This window comes from Cyphomyrmex costatus, unplaced genomic scaffold, assembly GCF_001594065.2.
Source record: "Cyphomyrmex costatus isolate MS0001 unplaced genomic scaffold, Ccosl1.0 scaffold6, whole genome shotgun sequence".
Classification (NCBI taxonomy): domain Eukaryota; kingdom Metazoa; phylum Arthropoda; class Insecta; order Hymenoptera; family Formicidae; genus Cyphomyrmex; species Cyphomyrmex costatus.
This window is the reverse complement of record NW_017280155.1, coordinates 259,621-277,703: the sequence shown is the minus strand read 5'-3', so window position 1 is coordinate 277,703 and position 18,083 is coordinate 259,621. Positions and strand designations below refer to the sequence as shown.

The window sequence follows — 18,083 nt, the reverse complement described above, 5'->3', positions numbered from 1 at the left end:
TTAACCTTTTATTGATTACTTCTCGACACATGCATGTTATTTTCGTCGCAGAAAATGAAAATATATGTAATCTCGATCGAACTAAAAAGAGATTCTCCACTTGTAGCCATTTGTAGCAGATTGTTGCAGAATGCACCTTCTAGTTAATCCAAGGATCGTGTTCACGCCTTCATAAAGTGTTCTTACAAACCGCTTCCGCGACTTCGCAACGATTATCGCGTGGCCTATGCTCCCCGATTGTTGTGCTTCCTGCGAAATTATGCGTGCGCAATGACAACGCGTCAAATGTGACTTGTCCACTCTCGCGCAAAATCAATCTTCCGTGATGCTTCACGTTCGATCGACCTGACGACTACAGTCACACCAAATTCGCAAAATGGCAATCGTATAGTAGTACACGAGCACTTGATTCGCAATAACGCCACCGGTTTACACACGACGAATTCGCATATCCTTTTCCAATAGAAATGTCATTCGAATTAAATATTTATTGCCACGTATGTATGTTCATTGCAAAAATCTATTTTACGTATTTTTCATGGTGTTTTACATGGTATAAATGTCGAGATATTTTCTAACTGGAAATGTGATATTATCTGTGCAATTCGATTCCTTTGATCATTTACATATCATAAAACGCAATTATTAGAATTTAGAGATATATATGTTTTATTACGTTTATTTATTTAAAATAGAAAATATCTATAATCATATTTTCGTTTTTCGACCATTTTATTTTGATACTCTTTATGCATTGAAATAAGTTGATTACTATAAGAATATATAGGAGAGTGGCTTAAATCGGACCTATTTGCAGTTTTTGTTCTCTATGAGGCGTAAACAAAGTCCGATCATAAAATCAATGGTGCCGTTCGAAAGATCATTTAATTTCCTTCATTTTTGCTTCAGATCATTTTGACGTATTTCTTACCTGTGTCGAACAATAATGGAAAGTGTAAAAATGCACTTTCCTCTCCTATTTTTATGGAATTTTAGATAGAATTTTGAAATATTTTAATTAATTTTTGTTAGTATTGAGTAAAAACGAGCAATTTGAGACTCAAAGATAAAAATACAGTTTATATTAAAAAAAATTCCATCAATCTGAGTTTGATGACACATGATATTTTATCGATTTAGTGTCTCTTAGACCAGATCTTGTCGGTCGATCACCACAAACCAGGTTGTGGCGAACCTTCTTTCTGCGATGAATTAGGCTTACCGCAAAAGTAATCACAAAACTCTTGATATTTTTTTGAATTCTACACTCTTTAATTATCTTAAATCAATTACCGTTCAAATTTTTAACATCTTTTAAATAATGATTTACAAGGATTTTCTTTTTTAAACAAATTTTCGCATGATAGCCGAAAATACATATTTACGTCTATTCTATGAACGTTACGACAGAGTACTGCCACATGTTTGGTGTCTTATAAGGATTTTACATTATAAATAGCACGCAAATCTACTTAACTGTATTTATTTAAATTAAAAAGGTCCAATTTGGAACACGGTCTGATTAGGACATTCTCCCCTATGTGTAATTTGTACATTTAAGAAAAAGTATATAGTGTGAAATTGCGTACTTTTCTAAAATGTAATCACATTTGTTTGAATTAATTTATCTAATCCATTTGTGCAAAAAATAAGATAAGTGAAAATTGAATTAAAATTAGTATTGTATATTACTGAATAATCTCATTTACTTCTGTCAATGTATATCAGAATTAAATATAAAATATTTCATTATCTATTCTATAATTATATCTTATTGTTATTATATACCGAATTATTAAAGGAATCAAATTACAAAACAGGAAAGAAAAAATATTGTAGTTAATTCTATGTAAATACAATAATTTCTTCAAGTGCACATATTTTTTAAGAATATATTAATAAGAGAAAAGTGTGTGGGAATATTGTTATCCTATCGTATATGTAAATTGAGTTGTATGGCTTTACAAACTTGTGTCGAAATTTTCATTGACCTTATCTGTTCCACCAAATTCATAACACGATTAATGCAAATGGGAATTTTGTCTCTGCAAGTCCTTTGACTTGATAATTAGTTGCTTTTCTACTGTGATGTGGCATGACGTATGAGCTTTCACGTCTCTCCAGCGGGAGACATTAAATTTTGGCAGTGAAGAAGTTTTTAGACGAGAGGGAACTTTTATGCTCTCGAATTTGAGGAAGTGATTAAAAAGGTCGCGTTTGTAATTCTATCCAAGCCCACGCTTTCTCGTGTAATCCGATTTCTCTGCACTAATCTAATTAATCGATCGGTTGTTCGTTGCGGTTTATCGTGCTACATGACGTTTATATTTTTTTTTCCATTGTGTCTATTGAGGGTGTTCTATAATATATATGTATATAAATATACAAACAGAACATTGTATTGCAATTAAATTGCGTTTACTTTCAGGATTTTCTATTGTTTTCATGTTACTAATTGTAAGAGCCACGCTGGCACCAATGTGAAACTGGCGGCCCCGCTCTTATCAAAAATAAAAATTGATAGCATAGCGCGCGTTTGTACTTTGTTTGTACCTGTTTCAACCGACCTTTATTTCGTTTGTACCTCAAAGAATACAAAGAAAAGTGAAATATAAAAAACAGCCAGCGCCCAACTTCAAGATTTTTCGCTTATGCCATTCGAAAGAGAATCGTTTGTACCTCAAAGGGGTTCGGAGATACAGCGATTTTTATTTTTTGGAAAAGCTGTATCTCCGTTGAATAGAAGCAAGCTGATTCTCTTTTAAGTACCGTTGGTCTCATTTCGATATCTTGAAAATTGGCTAAATTCGCTATATAGGAGTTACACCAAAACTGTAAAGCGCTGTATTTCCGAATTCTTCTTTGAGGTACAAATGGATACAAACGATTCTCTTTCGAATGGCATAAACGAGATTAAAAAACTTATAGTTGGCTGTTTTTTATATTTTACTTTTTTTTGTACTGTGAAGTATAAACGAAATAAAAGTCGGTACAAACGAAGTACAAACGCACTGTGCTATCAATTTTTATTTTTGATAAAGTCTGGCGCCAGCTTCACACCGGTCACGCTGGCTTAACGTTGCACATTGTTTGATTAATTTTACCGTCACTATCAATACAAACGATTCTCTCATATTTCGTTGTCATATTCCTAATACACGCAATCTTTGAGGGGCTTCAATTTCTCTTTAATATATTGTACAGAATCCATATTTTAGTGAAGTCGTAGAATCCCTTTTGTTCAGAATTTCCATTTAAATTCACATTTCTCTGCAACAAGCGCACTTAAGATACATTGTATTCTTACAGTCCAAAAGGCAATAAATTGGAAATGTTTGCTGGAGTAAAGAATCAAATGTCCGGCTGGTTGAGTGGCGGTATACCCGGGTTAAGTCGCGGCGCTGGGGCTGCCGAAGGTGAGGCCCCTCCGCCAACCGAAACAGAAGAGAGTCTGCCTGAAGAGAGTCAGCCTCCCGTCAGCGAGCAAGTCAAGGATGACGATGCAAGCAGGTGGGCGTTAATATATTTATATTTTATTTATGCTTTATTAGATCGTTGCATATGTAATGTCTCTCTTATCATCAACGATATATTGCGACAGGGTAATTTTCGCAGAAATTAAATGTACGTAGGAAATAAAAAAAATTAAATACTCAATCAATGCCTCTCTTTTGTATCTTTGTGTAAAAAAAACTAATCTTTTTCTAATTAAACAGTTTTAAGATGGAAAAGGTTAAAATATCGTAAGGTTTTGGCTTTATACCTATTCAGTGTTGTATAAATTAAGTAATTATTATAAATACGAATTCTCCTTTAGTTTCTATGTTTTTTTTTTTTTTTACAAAAAAATTGCTATAGCTTGACAGATCAAAATAAAAAAAAAAAATACTTTTGTAAGAGAGAATCATGTCACTTTAAAGCGGTAATACTATTATCTTGAAGAATGTTCACTTTATATTGTAAAAGCGTTCCATAAAACTGAAACTTTTTGGAATCCAATATTTCACATGCAACGATCCGGCTCTACTACTATTCGCGAGCACAGCATCCCGTTCGATCTTGTCAGATAAACGATGGAATGTACAGGAAAAATATTTTTGCAGTGCGACCGGTGGAGCGGACAGCGGTCCCGCGAGTTTAGAGGGCACCCCAACTGACGACAAAAATGGACAACAGGCTTTCGGCGCCGGTAAGCTCCATAATATTAATCCTTACAATGATTTCCGATCCTTTGCTACACACGATAGGTCATTCCGAATTAATTTTTATTACCTAATTTAACAAATATATCCTGACATACTTCAATATCTTTAGAAAGTATTTGGCAGAGTATGTATTCTATACAAATGTTATAACTAATTATTTGAGGCTCTTAATTTTTTGAAAAAAATAAATGTGCGGAACATGAGTGACCCAATCGTGTATACTAAAGATACTTGTGAATACAGGATTGATATTCTCTGTGAAAAAATCACTTTGAACCGCCATTTACATCGTTATTCGTGAGATTAAAGCGTCTTATTTTCACGAGACTACTTTAGCGAATCCTGGGTATATATCATTTCAAACGCGGGTCGACATGCTTCACGCGTCAGCTTACTTTATCGCTGGAGCACCGCATAAAACCGCTTCGCTTAAACTATTTTAGATAGGCAAAATTGAAAGCACGTTTGAGCGAATAACTTCGCTCATGTATATTATCTCGAATGTGTTTACTCTTCGCCTTTCGTGGATAGTGTGGACACACCTTGTACATCCATTTTAAACAAGCGCTTTAATATTTAAAAAGAAAATATCTCCGGAGGTTGTATCTAATTTTGACCACAATTTTCGAGCGTTTACGCACACTCGCTCTGGCAGAGAAAAATTAATCGGTTCTTTAACTCCGTACTTTTGTTCCTGAAAATTATATGCGATGAAAACTTTTTAATTAATTCCTCGTTCGCAGATACAACAAGGGGAAGATGCTGAAAAGCTTGTACAAAAGTGGGGCTTATATTAGAGCACTGATATTAATCATATACAGTATTTTCTTGATGATACAAAGTGAAGCTTAATGAAAAATATACGTATATATTTAAAGTGCATACTCGTAGCGCTTTTATTGTTGACTTAAATCAATTTAAAAAAGTTAAAACAGTGCGCGATATCGATCGCGACGTAAAATATGTACCCCATATATTTCGGTATATCTGCTTATCCATTCGTCTTTACTGCGAAATTTGATTTCCTGGAACGAAACATGTGCATATTTGATTGCTAAATAACAGCATTTTGTGCTATGCCAGCAGATTTTGGGAAAGCGTTCATCCAAATAGTATAATCAAATATTATTGTGATTAATAATTACACGTATTCAAGTCACATATCAATCATTTATCATTAATCTTTCAGATTGTTATTGTGATGTCGTAATATTTATTTTTCGAGAATTCTCTTTTTAATTTTGAGTAAATACAACGTTGCTCGAAGATCGCGTTTTATATTTGTCAACAATCAAACAGTATCAAAATTTTTACACATTTAATATTCATTGAAACTGAGATTAATGTAAGAGCAACCACTTCTCTAACATTCTAGTGTGGCTTGAGAATTTTAATGCTATTTGAAACAGTCTGACAATGAATATGCAAGTCGATAAATAATGATTTCTTTTGAAGTAGGTCGTGCTTTGTGTAGAATACTCCATGGTTCACACAGAGAGAGAATTCATGGCGCGTTGCACCTCGGAAATGCACTTCCACACTCGCACGAACGTAACATATTATATAAATTATTTCTTTCTTCAATGGAAACAAATCATTACGCTAGCATTATATATGGATCTTATCGTTATTTCGCTCGTATTTATATCACTCTTTTATGCGTCTCATTACTTTTTCGCCGTTTTTGCGCACCGCAAGTTGAGGCACTTGGCGTAACGAGCGCATCTCTCATTCCGTAAGAGCAAAATTCTTTGTAGGGTGCTTATAAGCTCAGTGGCGTGAGGGCAAATGAACGTATACGTTATGTTGACTAAGGAAAAAAACCGCGCGATAAATTTGCGAGCGAAATATTTTGAACCTGTCGTCGCGTGTTACTCTTTGCCTCGCTTGTGAGATGTACTCTTATTTGTCTCTCTTTCTCTGAATCAGAAAAGCACTCTCACATGAGTGGACTTTTCGACATTTCCGGGAATTTGTCAGAACGAAACTAAAAATGCAAAAGCAGCGATTCCTGAAGAAAATTGTTTAATATTCGCAGCATTAATTCGTGCAACTTCAAATCGGAGAATGATTACTTTTGGATTTATTTTGCTGTATATTTACACATTTATTTAACTACTTTGCTCTCTGAATCTTTCTGACATAAAGTACGTAGGGCGAGTTTTCATTTTCATACACAGAGATTTAATTACTGAAATATCAATTACTTTAAGTTGGGCAGATGAAACGTGGTTTACTAGATTATGATAAATACGATTCTACGAGGGAATATTCTTAATCGTATTACTATTTTTCAACGTTATTCACATTTCATAGGCCATCTACGTGCGCGCGTAAAACAAATTAGTAAATTAAAAATCTTTTAGCTCACGTTTGCACAGGATTGCACAATTGCTGGTTAATTTGCCTCGGTCGTCAGTCCTTTGATTACACACGCTGCTAAATCGTCCCATGTTCCCACAGAAAATTCGATTTCTGCCCTGAGCGGTTATTTGCACTTGCCCGTACGTGATACCGTGGTGTATCTCCTCTCCCGGAAATTGCCTTTGTATTATTCATACACCCTTTATCTCGCAAATTTTTTTTCTACATGGGTCTGACAGAGATATGATATTACAAGTACACTTCAAAATTATAGCTATCTCTCACACGATTTCTCTTCGGGAAAAGTGTTTTTTTTTATTTTGGCCCGGGACTACTGTTGCAATAACATATATTGAACCTTTTCTTGCAAACTTAAAGAGCATTACTTTTTGAATACGTACGAAATGTTTCTGAAACATTTGCTTAATTTCTTTTATTATCTTCTTTTAATCGCAAATTCTTTTTAAATAATTTTCTTAGAAAAATTAAAAAAAAAATTTACAATAATTAATTATTGACATTATTTTTTTTTACTATTTATATAGAAAAGGGACTTTCTTTAAGGCTCCTGAATACCGGCGACGGCCATATTGGAATTGTGACGTCATAGGCGAGAAAAACACATTAATTTTTCTTGCGTCCCATTTTTTTATAAAGACAATTTGGATAAATTTAAAAGGCGAGATCGCTCAAAAACACTTGTGAAAATTGGCGGAAACTGTCCTTTCCTCCTCTGATAGTCAGTAAATGGTCGTAAAAGACACGTAAAGTGAGCCTATACTCGGGCAGAATCACACATTTTGACAGCTGATGAAACGAGTGAAATATACGCTTTTACGTATAAAATTTCACGATAACTGCAGTTTCCGCCAATTTTTAGGACTTTCACGAGTACGAGGGAAGTCACATTTTCACAAATAAGCAAATATTGACAAAATGGCACGCAAGAAAAAATTTGTCGTCAAAACATCACTTTTTCACGCCTATTAGTTCAGACTTTTACCATGACGAGGCGCTATACACACACACAAGCATGAACCCATGTCTGTGCGCTCCCCTTCTACCCGAAAATGAGCACACGGATATGAGCTTGCAATTGTGTGTATAACCAGTAGCGTACTACCAGTTTTGCTAGCCACCGACTGATTCGGTGTCGCTACCCATCAACACGGACTTCTTGGCTGAGTATTCAGGAGCCTTAAGTGTTCTCTATCTAGCTTCTTTCTTTCTTGTATTTCTTACTGTCAAGAGAGATTATGTTTATTCTCATTTTAGAATAAATCATGCGCAGTGATAATTTATTTAAATATTCCTGATTTGTTAAATTTTATTGCATTTTCTGAGCAGTTACTGGACAGTTATATTAACTCTGTTTATAGTAATTGAAAAGTAAAGCTACTTCGGTATCCAATTAAGATATAACGCTTTGCTTGCAGTTACACTGCGCACAAAAAATTACATAAAATCCATTTACGGAAAACAAAAACGATAAATAAACGTAATATTTTACCTGTTAATAATTTATTAGTACTAAACAGCAGCTGTCTATGCAAATTTATATCTTTATCAGGAAAACTGCTTATTGAACAAAAAAAGTTCTCGTCCATTTTCTACGCAGTATTGTTACAACTAATGAGAAGTACAGTAATATTAGACACAGTAACTGGATAGGTACCTAGGAGAACTGCGTACATTTCTACCTGGATTTTTTGCTTTATTTTCTTGTTTCACACAGAGATACAGGAATGTAGCAAGGAATATTATTTCAACCCTTTCTGAAATTATCTTCTCAAATATTGACCGTACCGAAGTTTCCTTTCGCCAGGCTATGTTATTACTTTTTGTATTTTCCCTGCGTCTCTGAACATTTTTGTTAATCTGTTACCTGTAATAATAATGTTTTTCATTGTTGCGTGTTTTCTTCGCGAACGAAACCCATTGAAAAGGTCACTTCGCTCGTTCAACTCGGCTATGCTCTTACTTTGCGTACGGCGCGGTGAAGCGTTTACAATTGGTATTATCGGAAATCGCGCTTCCATCAGCGCTTCGCCGACCAGTCTTACGAACAAAGAGCAAGTTGCAAAGGCGAATCGTTAAGTGCCATCGTTCAAGAGAAATTTTCCCTCGAATATACCTCCTCTTTTCTATTCTTTCGCTGAGTGAAAAGGGCGCATGGGATTGAAACCATCACACATTACAGCAAGATAGACTGGTTTATTTGATCACCATGAAAACGCGCGGAGACCGAGGAATATTTGATGAACTTTGAAGCCGCGTTCTATCATATATGAATACCTCTACTTTTCGAGGTATTTACGTACCTACATTTTACGTAAATGCACAAACGATATTTCCAGCAACTTTCATCATCCACAAGTTCCATATTCACAAAAACAATATGCAACCTTTGCTTTTATTAATTGAAATGGAGTGAATAGATTTCGTCGCGTGGAATTGGAGATGCACTGTTTTGTGCAAAGGGGACACATGACAATTCTTATTGATCGAATTGAAACATCGGCCCGTGAAATCTGCCCTTCTGTGCAAAATTTCTACGCGCGGACTAGCATAATAATCGTGATGTAATTGAATGTCAAGTATTTATACGATATTCGCGTTTGTAGATGTAAACGATTATTTATGTAACAGCTGTTGCTAAATGTAACAGCTGTTACATAATTACTGTGGATGGCAAAGAACACCACTGACACAAGGATATTTTTAACATATTTTTAAATGCTTAAATTAATGCTATTCTACATATTGTTTTCAACAGAGATATTATTTTACGTCGTATTTTCTACTAACCGGGGAGTTTTTTTTATTTATAATCGTTTTTAACGCATATAGATGATCGTTGTTTCGTCGTGAAAACTTCTCGCTGTGAATAAGCAATCACTGCACAAAGGTGTAAATTCCGCCCTCGTCTGCCTAATAGACGTAAAAGATAAATCCAGAAAATTCAAGTCTCACAGTGCATAACAAACCGATCTGTTGTAGCTTTTTATCTTTCAATCTCGCGACTTTGCGAAATATTTCTTCATCCCCTATATATTCCAGCATGAATCAAGCGGAGATTAACAAAATAGAGGATGAATAAGAGATGAAAGAAACGGACTCGATGGGTTCGTCCTTGGCCTAGATGTGTACCATTGATATTTACTCGGATATCAAATAAGCTATCGAAGAGAGCTATTTACATATACGTGTACTTAGTAAGATTAAATGCTATATAAAGTGAGAAATGTCATTTGGGTATAGTATCCCCTCTTTACGATCTGCATTACCAATCTACAACTCGTAATGATTTTAATTGCTTCCGTTCGATGAGGAGACGCTGCAGTTTCAAAAAGGCTGATATCGGAAGACCTAATAGCTACTAATTCCATCGTCAGTTACGCTTGTCAGTTTACGCATAATTCTCAAAGGGAAACTGCGCATCGTCTGTATATTCTGATTGAACATTGTACGCAGCGTATGTATTATAGATTAATTCAACGATGGTTAAAGGGAGGTAGAGGTAAAACATTTTGCAAATGAGAGAGAGAGAGAGAGGCGGGGAGGGAATAAGAGGTAAAGAGAAAGTAGAGAAAGCGAGCGTATGAGATATTGGCAGCCAAGGGTAGTTTGTGTGCAAATAGCTGAAAGAGTATATGGATGTTGCGCGTATCCTTGGCCCGAGGCGGACTCTGACTGACGGCGCTGGCCTGCGTTCATCTTGGACAAATTGTGGAAAAATCGTTAAAAGTGTTCCATCTATGAATCATTCGTCCTACCATCTGACGTGTGGGAGTAATGCCACGAGTGGGTGGGAAAAACGATCGTCGAGACGTTTTCACGCTCCGAGTATAACCAGATCCAGTCAGCAAGTAGCCATCCTTCGCGTCGTCGACGGGTTGGACCCCATCTTCGTCGATCAATACACTTCCCCAACTTTTCCTTTCCCTCGGAAAATCAGCGACTACGACGTAACCGCAACCCTCGATGAGCCTACCTTTATTGTCACTCTATTTCCGTTGATTTGTTTTTGGCTCATCTGCCAAATTTTTCGGAGTAACTTGATCAAGTTGATGTTAGCCGAAATATCTCTCTGTCAGTATAGTATTAGATATATTTGTCTCAAATAAAATTGTGATTTCAATGTGCGATCGGAAAGAGGGAAAGATTTTACTTTTTCATGAACTTTTTACGAAGACTGTGAGTGCAGATGGTTCTCCCTGCTGACTGGCGTCTTAATGTACACTTTTGGTATACGGAATATTTTGAGCACATACGTAACATATTATTGATTTTGTTCGCCCACTCTTTCGTTCGATTGTTAGGTGTATTTCTGATTCTTCTGTGATTTCGAAAGTCATTCTTTGCTTTTATTTTGCTAACAATCTGAAATGCGAAACAACACGGAGTGCAAGTTGTACATGTTATCATAATAAATCTAGCAGGATATAAAACATTGTATATATAGTAAAAGTTTGTATCAATGAAAATACAAATATTTTACTTAAAAAGAAAAACATTTCGTTCTGTTCTATCTACGGAAATTCTAGCTTGAATCGTATCAGTTAAATCACAAGAAAATTCACATTCGACGTAACTTTGATTCCGAGGAAGCGAATACGAAACGCTTTGTAACATGTTTACTATAAGAGTTTCTTTTATTTCTTTTCAAATTGTGTTTCAAATTGAGAGATTACAATCGCATATTGCACAGTGAGATGGCTTTATATTACGGGTATGTTTCTTTGGTTATCAATCACTATTGATACTTTCTACAGAGTCTGAATATAATTGTTTGTTAGAAGTCCTTTTACGTATAAACTCTGTATTGCTCCAGGATTTTTATTTTCTATGAGAACGTATTTTTGCTACATGTGTTTTAAATAAGACACACCATTTTTTACATTTTTATACTAAAAATAAACACACTGTGTTGTGTGAACTTTACACAAAGTGATGTAATGCAGTGTAACGTATAAAATATTATTTGCAGCTATTATCAGAAGAGAGACTTTAACAATGACTTTATTCGTATTTAGCTCGATTTATATTTATTTTGTTCTCGTAATTACTTAGTGGCAATAATTTTGCAAACACAATATTGTGATTGCAAATTTTCATTTCGCTAAATGGCGCCAAATGGGACACTTGTTCGCACGAAAAAGGAAGCTCCTTTTCGCGAAAGAATTTTATGACTTTTTAACTAGGCTAGGCTAGAACTGGTATCGATTTTCTCCCGTAACAGAGCATTCTTATTGTTAGATGCAAAGTCTCGGGAGGAAATTAAACGGATTTAGAAATTTATACACAGTCGTGCCATACGATTAGCCGATCGTTGATGTGTCATTCCGACAGTATTCAGTTTTATCAGAAATCCGGTGCATCGACTAAGTCACGCAACGCATTTCAATAAGCTATCGATTTCGCTTTTAATATCGGCCGTCGGAAATTTACTTTTTTGTTTGCATAGGATTTGAAGCGGTTCTAAAGTACCTTCTTTGCATTCTACTTACCTAGATTACCTTAACTGTAAATAGACGTGATCAATGATACTAAGGGAACGGCGTATTTATAATAAATCATTAAGAAATTTAAATTGACTATTAAATCGTAAAATCTGTTATGGAAATTAGTATTTATTATCACACAGCGTCAATTTATATTTCTTATTTTACATGAAAAACCTTCAACAATAACTAACGATGTATTAAATTTATTTTTATAAACTTTTCGCACAAGTTTTATAGAAATACTGTATTAGGTAGAACTTGATATTTACAAAAAAAACTATCATGCTTGTTTAAGTCTAACTAATTAACAATAATATTGTGTTCGTAGTAGTTTTACAGTTACCACTCTTTCTAACGAGATACGAGTGACCCGAGGATAATTAACTCACTCTCGGACCATTGAAGTTTCACAGCTCGCTTGATCTGCCTGGAGCACAACAAGGTCCGGGTCATCGACACACACTCGGAAGTCTGCGAACGTAACTTCTTCCACACTAACGGAGTCTTGTCGGGTTTCAGACGTAAGGGATACTCGCGTAGTCAATTGAAACGCCAGAATCATTGCGATATTGTCTAACCCAAAGACGCCATACTGAATTCTTTCCGTTTTGCGTAATCATCGTCGGAAAACGATGAATATTCTCTTATTACTCTCGCGTTTCACTCATTTTTCACAGTGACGCCGCAGACAATTTTCCGCTTGACTTATATAGCGGAGATTTGACCGACGATAAATCGACAAAGAATGCGAGAGTGAATGCGAGCTCGCGGCGATAAAGTCGGAAACGGATGTTCAAATATGAAGTATATTTTTTAGCGCAAATACGATCTTGCCGGTTTATCTGTTAAATTGTTTCAAGGTGGAAACAAAGAGTCGTTCAATTCCTACCTCGTATTCTTCATCATCTTCTATTATCATCATAATAGTCTCTTTGCAAATGCGGGATGTCTCGATCGACTCGAAAGAACAAGTCAGATTCTTTCTTCTGGTAGATTAGCTGCGTGAATTTTTCCTTGACACAATGGAATCTTTTCTTCTCAGATCAGATCTTCGAACAGGAATATCAGGAATTTTGAGAATTCTTTACTCCTAATGAATTTTTTAACAAATTTCGAGAGATTAATGTTAAGGAGGAAAACACACAAGTTCGGCTGTTACATAAAATCGATTTTACAACCACACTATAATTGCGACACACAAATATAATTTTAATTATCTAGTGTATGATTGAAAACCGCGAGATATAGACAATTTTTTTTTAATACACTTAGCGCTATTTTTATTTAAATAATATTTCTAATAGTCTACTAAGTACAAGCCTTACATTATCATACAACATTTAGAGTGTATAATGATTTAGTGTAAAATAGGAAAAAGTGCAAAAAACGAAAAGTAAATTTCACATTTAAGATTAATTTTCTCTCTAAGAATATCAGACCGCAAACGCAACAGTAAAACAAGATGAAACTTTAATTAAGCGCCGCTTGATACGCCATGTAATTGGAAACTCTTGACTGCAGTTGTAATTCCGCAGATTGCTCTTACCATTTTATCAGCAAACGAATGCGATTATCGCCTTTGAAATGCTTTTCAATTTCCACTATTTTTGCAATAAACGATGGTTTAATATATGCCGTTATATTTATTTGACAAGTATCGCTGTGTGTGCTTTGGCAGGTTATCTTTGTAGATCCGTTATATCTCGTACATATATATTGTTATCGTTCGTGTGTATCATTATTAGATACAGTAAGAGTTATCTACTTGACAACTATACGTGTGTATAACATTATAGATCTTGTGTTCTACCGCATAGCAAAATTATTATCGTCTTAATGGGTCGAAGGAGCATTATATCGGTCACGTAATGCGCTTCCTTTATGATTGTTCTTAGTCACCACTATCTTCCGACATATTACACAATTATCGACGTCATCAACCTGGAATATACCGGACAAGAGACTATGACATAAGGATTGTGCCATTAATATCACAAAGGAGTTCCATTACTATATATGCGACCTTTCTAAGCTTAAGCACGAGAATTATATAAAGCGGCCAGACAAGCCACTTTATATCTTTTAACCCGTTAGAGCTTCGGATCTATCATATAATGATTACATCTAAATTTTCTTTTTATGGCATTACACTTGATGTGTAATAATGAAATATTTTGATAAGTTTCCAGCATAGGAGACACAATTTTCAAAATAAATTTTAGGATTTAAATTGAATGCAATAGCAAATCAAGAACTAAAAGAATATTCTGAATTAAACTTGTCGTATTTTGGAATATTTTAATTGAAGATTTTATAGCTACGCCATTTCGCGCACAATCAAGAAAATTCGTTTCGGTCATAGACATAATATATTCTATTCTATGGCAAGTATTTAAGTACAGTCTTAAAATGTTAGAAAAATTAATCACAGAACAATATTAGCAAATTTTAAAATGGTACAGTTTTAAAACAAGAACTGACTATAAATACTGCCTTCTTATATGTTTATGATTTCGACATGTATTGATTGTCTTATTTTTAATGATAATATTGATAACTTCTTATCGAAATCACATTGATATCTTATCAAAACATTGCACGAATGTCGCACAAGTTACCGTGAAGTCAGTAAAATCGAACGATCATATGTCAAAAAATTTTTCGTGCGTGGCTCTTTGTGACATCATTTAAGTGAGATGTGTTCTTACTGATGACGTGTAGCGCGAGATTTCTCGTCACGTCTATCTCAGAGTTCTGTCATGAGAAAGTTTGTCAAGCGACATCGACCGAGTGAACTTTTTTGTAATTTTTCGTTGAACGGTCGCTACTGAAATTCTGTTTTGCGAGATAAATCTCGTTAACAAACGCATATCATACATCATCCATCTGGCACCGCAATTACGGCATTTTGATTACAACGGGTTTCGTTGGTCAACCAGCTCTCCTGAGGGATTTTTCTTTAAGCGCTTGTATTTGACAACAGTTAGTTCGACGTCATTTCTCATTACACTGCCAACCTCGAAGATAATAACCATTTAAAATAAATAAAGAAATATTAAATGTTCGCTTAACATTCAAAATACTGCCGTGTGCGTACATGCGTATGCGTGTGTGTCTTCTGATATTTATTTATAATATCCAAATACAAAAATAACGAGAAACTCTAAGAAAGAGAGAAAAAGAGCTAATCTTATTCGAAGATAATTTTTTTTCTTCCTAAACATTAAAATTCCGTTGGTTCTGTATTACTCTTGGCTTTGTACCAAGATTCCCGCGAGAACAAAATTGTCTAGCATTTCGGAACCTTCACGTACGATGTAATTTATATGGTTTTCATCCAGCGACAAATTATCTCGATGTGACAAGGACGGTTATGGTACTTGACACTTGTTTAACAATCCTCGGATACCTCGGTAAGAATTTAGCCTGCTGCGTAATCTAGACTTTTAGACTCCGGCATCCATTATCCGATGCACGTATATACCTTGTGGAACAGGAAGCTGTTATTAAGCGTTGTGTGGTGCACTGTTGTACGAAGCCACGTGTATTTTACGCAGATTCGTTCCCTTTAATGGTCTCCTGCTCGCAGCGGATGGAGATAGGCAGGGATGAAGCTGCGCGAATTGAAGTGCTTCAATCCGGTTGATTAAATCGCCTTTGGTTTACGGAGGCAACCAAATTATACGGAGGCAATTTCTACATATCCTGGCCTATGTGCATGCTAAAGACACACCTTCATGAATTTTCTCGAGCAGCTACATGTGAATGCTCCAAATATCCTTTAAAAGACGTGACGTCGTTTTGTCGCGCAATGTTGATCGTGCGGTGGGGTATGTTAAGTTAGCACCCCAACTATAGTACTCAGGAGTTCTGATTAGAGTTCCCACTTCCTTTTGACTAGACGAAGAGTTCCCTATAGTTAATAACAAGAGTTCCGATTATTAAGCGCAAATGTCATTAAAAATCATAGAGAACTCTTCGTATCGTCAAAAAGAAGCAGGAATTATCATCAGAACTATTGTATCTAAAAATTAATTTTTCAAAAATTTTTAATTTTTTTTTATTATTCGAAAATTTTTTGTACATATCAGGAACTCTAGGCAATCGCAAATTGAAGCTATTAAGCCGCTCAGAACTATTCCACCTCGAAATTCGACAAAAAGTTAGCACCCCATTTTTAAAAAATGTAAAAAAAATGTTTATTGAGCGGAACTCTTGTTATTAACTATAGGGAACTCTTCGTCTCGTCAAAAGGAAGTGGGAACTCTAATCAGAACTCCTGAGTACTATAGTTGGAGTGTTAACTTAACATACCCTGTGCGGTGTACAGCTGCTGTGAGATTAAAACAAAATGTGTGTCCCATTTTGAAACTACGTGACTTAACTTCCAGTTACGTTTCTATGGCTTTATGATATAAAGGCAATCTACCACATTCGTTCATGATTCCTCTGGAGAGTTTTTTCGTCAAAAACCTCTAAATCTTTATTATTCCTTTCTTTTGAATTTTAGAGAAATATCACGTTTTCACGATATCTATAAAAATTAGCTTGTGATTTTGTAGATTTATGTCTAAATGGTTTATTTATAATACTATTTTGATTGAAAGCATATTATGCAAGTATGTTCCATCAGAAGTTTTTATATGAATGATTTAATATGATCATATAAAAATTAAAGTTTGAGATTGAATACTGTAGTGGTCTATATATGAAATAAGTTATAAAATAATGTCTCAAATAAAATCTCTGCGAATTAAATTAGCGAAGAAACTCGTCATTACAATTTTCCGCGAAACTACCTCTAAAATGCTCCAGGTTACGACGAAATAGCATTAATATGTTGGTACGTACGGTGAGATACGCTATGACATGGCAGTTTGAAGCGCTGCGACCGAAGACCAAGAGCAGCAGCCGACCTTTTCCACTAGTCGTTAAAGCTATGAGAAAAGGTGAATCGTTTTCTATTTTATTGAAAGTGTAAATGTCACTGTAACTTGCTGTCGATGCGTTAGGCGATCAAATGACAATCTATTTATGAGGCGCGGTTTAGACAACAAAGTATATTGCGTCGCGTATCTCTTCAATATGTCCTATATGATGTAGCGATGCTTTTCCCACGGACGTTATTTTATTTTTTATTTTATGGTGAGATACATGTATACAGTTCGTTAGTTAATATTCGTTATCCGCGTGTTAGCCGCATGATGGAACGTAAAATGGGACGTGCAAGGAAAGAGGAGGCATCTGCTTTTTTAAACTTGATACACCCTATGTGATTTTAATTTCAAACTACGGATTTGGAAGAACAAAACTGCTACTGCGTTATTTTGGTAAAATTTACGTGGAAAAAAAAATATATATATATACATTTTGTGATTTATATTTAAGAATGTATATTACAAGTATTTTTTACAAATGAAAAACTTATGAAAAAAATGTTTCTATGTTGTATCTGAAAGTAATACAAAAAGTTCGGCGACGATTAAAAAAACTTGGATAAAAAATTATTTAAATAAAAAATAGATATTAAAAAAAAATAATTAAGACAAAATGAAAAAATTTTCATTTGAACTATAAAATTGTATACACATTTCAAGTCACTTTTAGAGATTGTATTAATAATACATCTGATACATCCTTAATTATGACATCTACATTTTAAAGGCGATATTGGATACGATTTGCAATATTGAATGAAAGAGAGAGAGAGAGACGACTAAAAATAAATACATGAGATTAAATTGATATCCTACGTTACCTTACTGAGGAGTCTAGTAGTGGAGGCTGGAACGAAACGCCGGCTTGTGATATTCTTCGCAATATACAAAAAAAAAATATATATAAAAAAATTAATTAATTTTTAAGAATTCGGTTGCGATTGTTGAGGACTCTGTGAAGTCGAAACTTTTCCGTATATACCGATGTAATTATTAATAATAAATTTATATGTATTTCTAACAACTAGTATAGCTCAATTTGTTTTTGACCTGGGAGGTATATTAAGTTT

General features: G+C 34.8%; 1 protein-coding gene across 3 annotated transcripts in view; it reads left to right on the top strand.

Annotated features, from left to right (window-relative positions):
- Positions 1–18,083, top strand: part of Sap47 (Synapse-associated protein 47kD) — a 70,757-nt gene that overhangs the window by 2,883 nt on the left and 49,791 nt on the right. For all 3 annotated transcript variants that reach the window (XM_018546907.1, XM_018546906.1, XM_018546909.1), the window contains exons 2-3: positions 3,310–3,510; positions 4,104–4,189. In XM_018546907.1, coding sequence (XP_018402409.1) covers positions 3,310–3,510; positions 4,104–4,189 — 287 coding nt within the window. The remainder of the gene's footprint in view (positions 1–3,309; positions 3,511–4,103; positions 4,190–18,083) is intronic.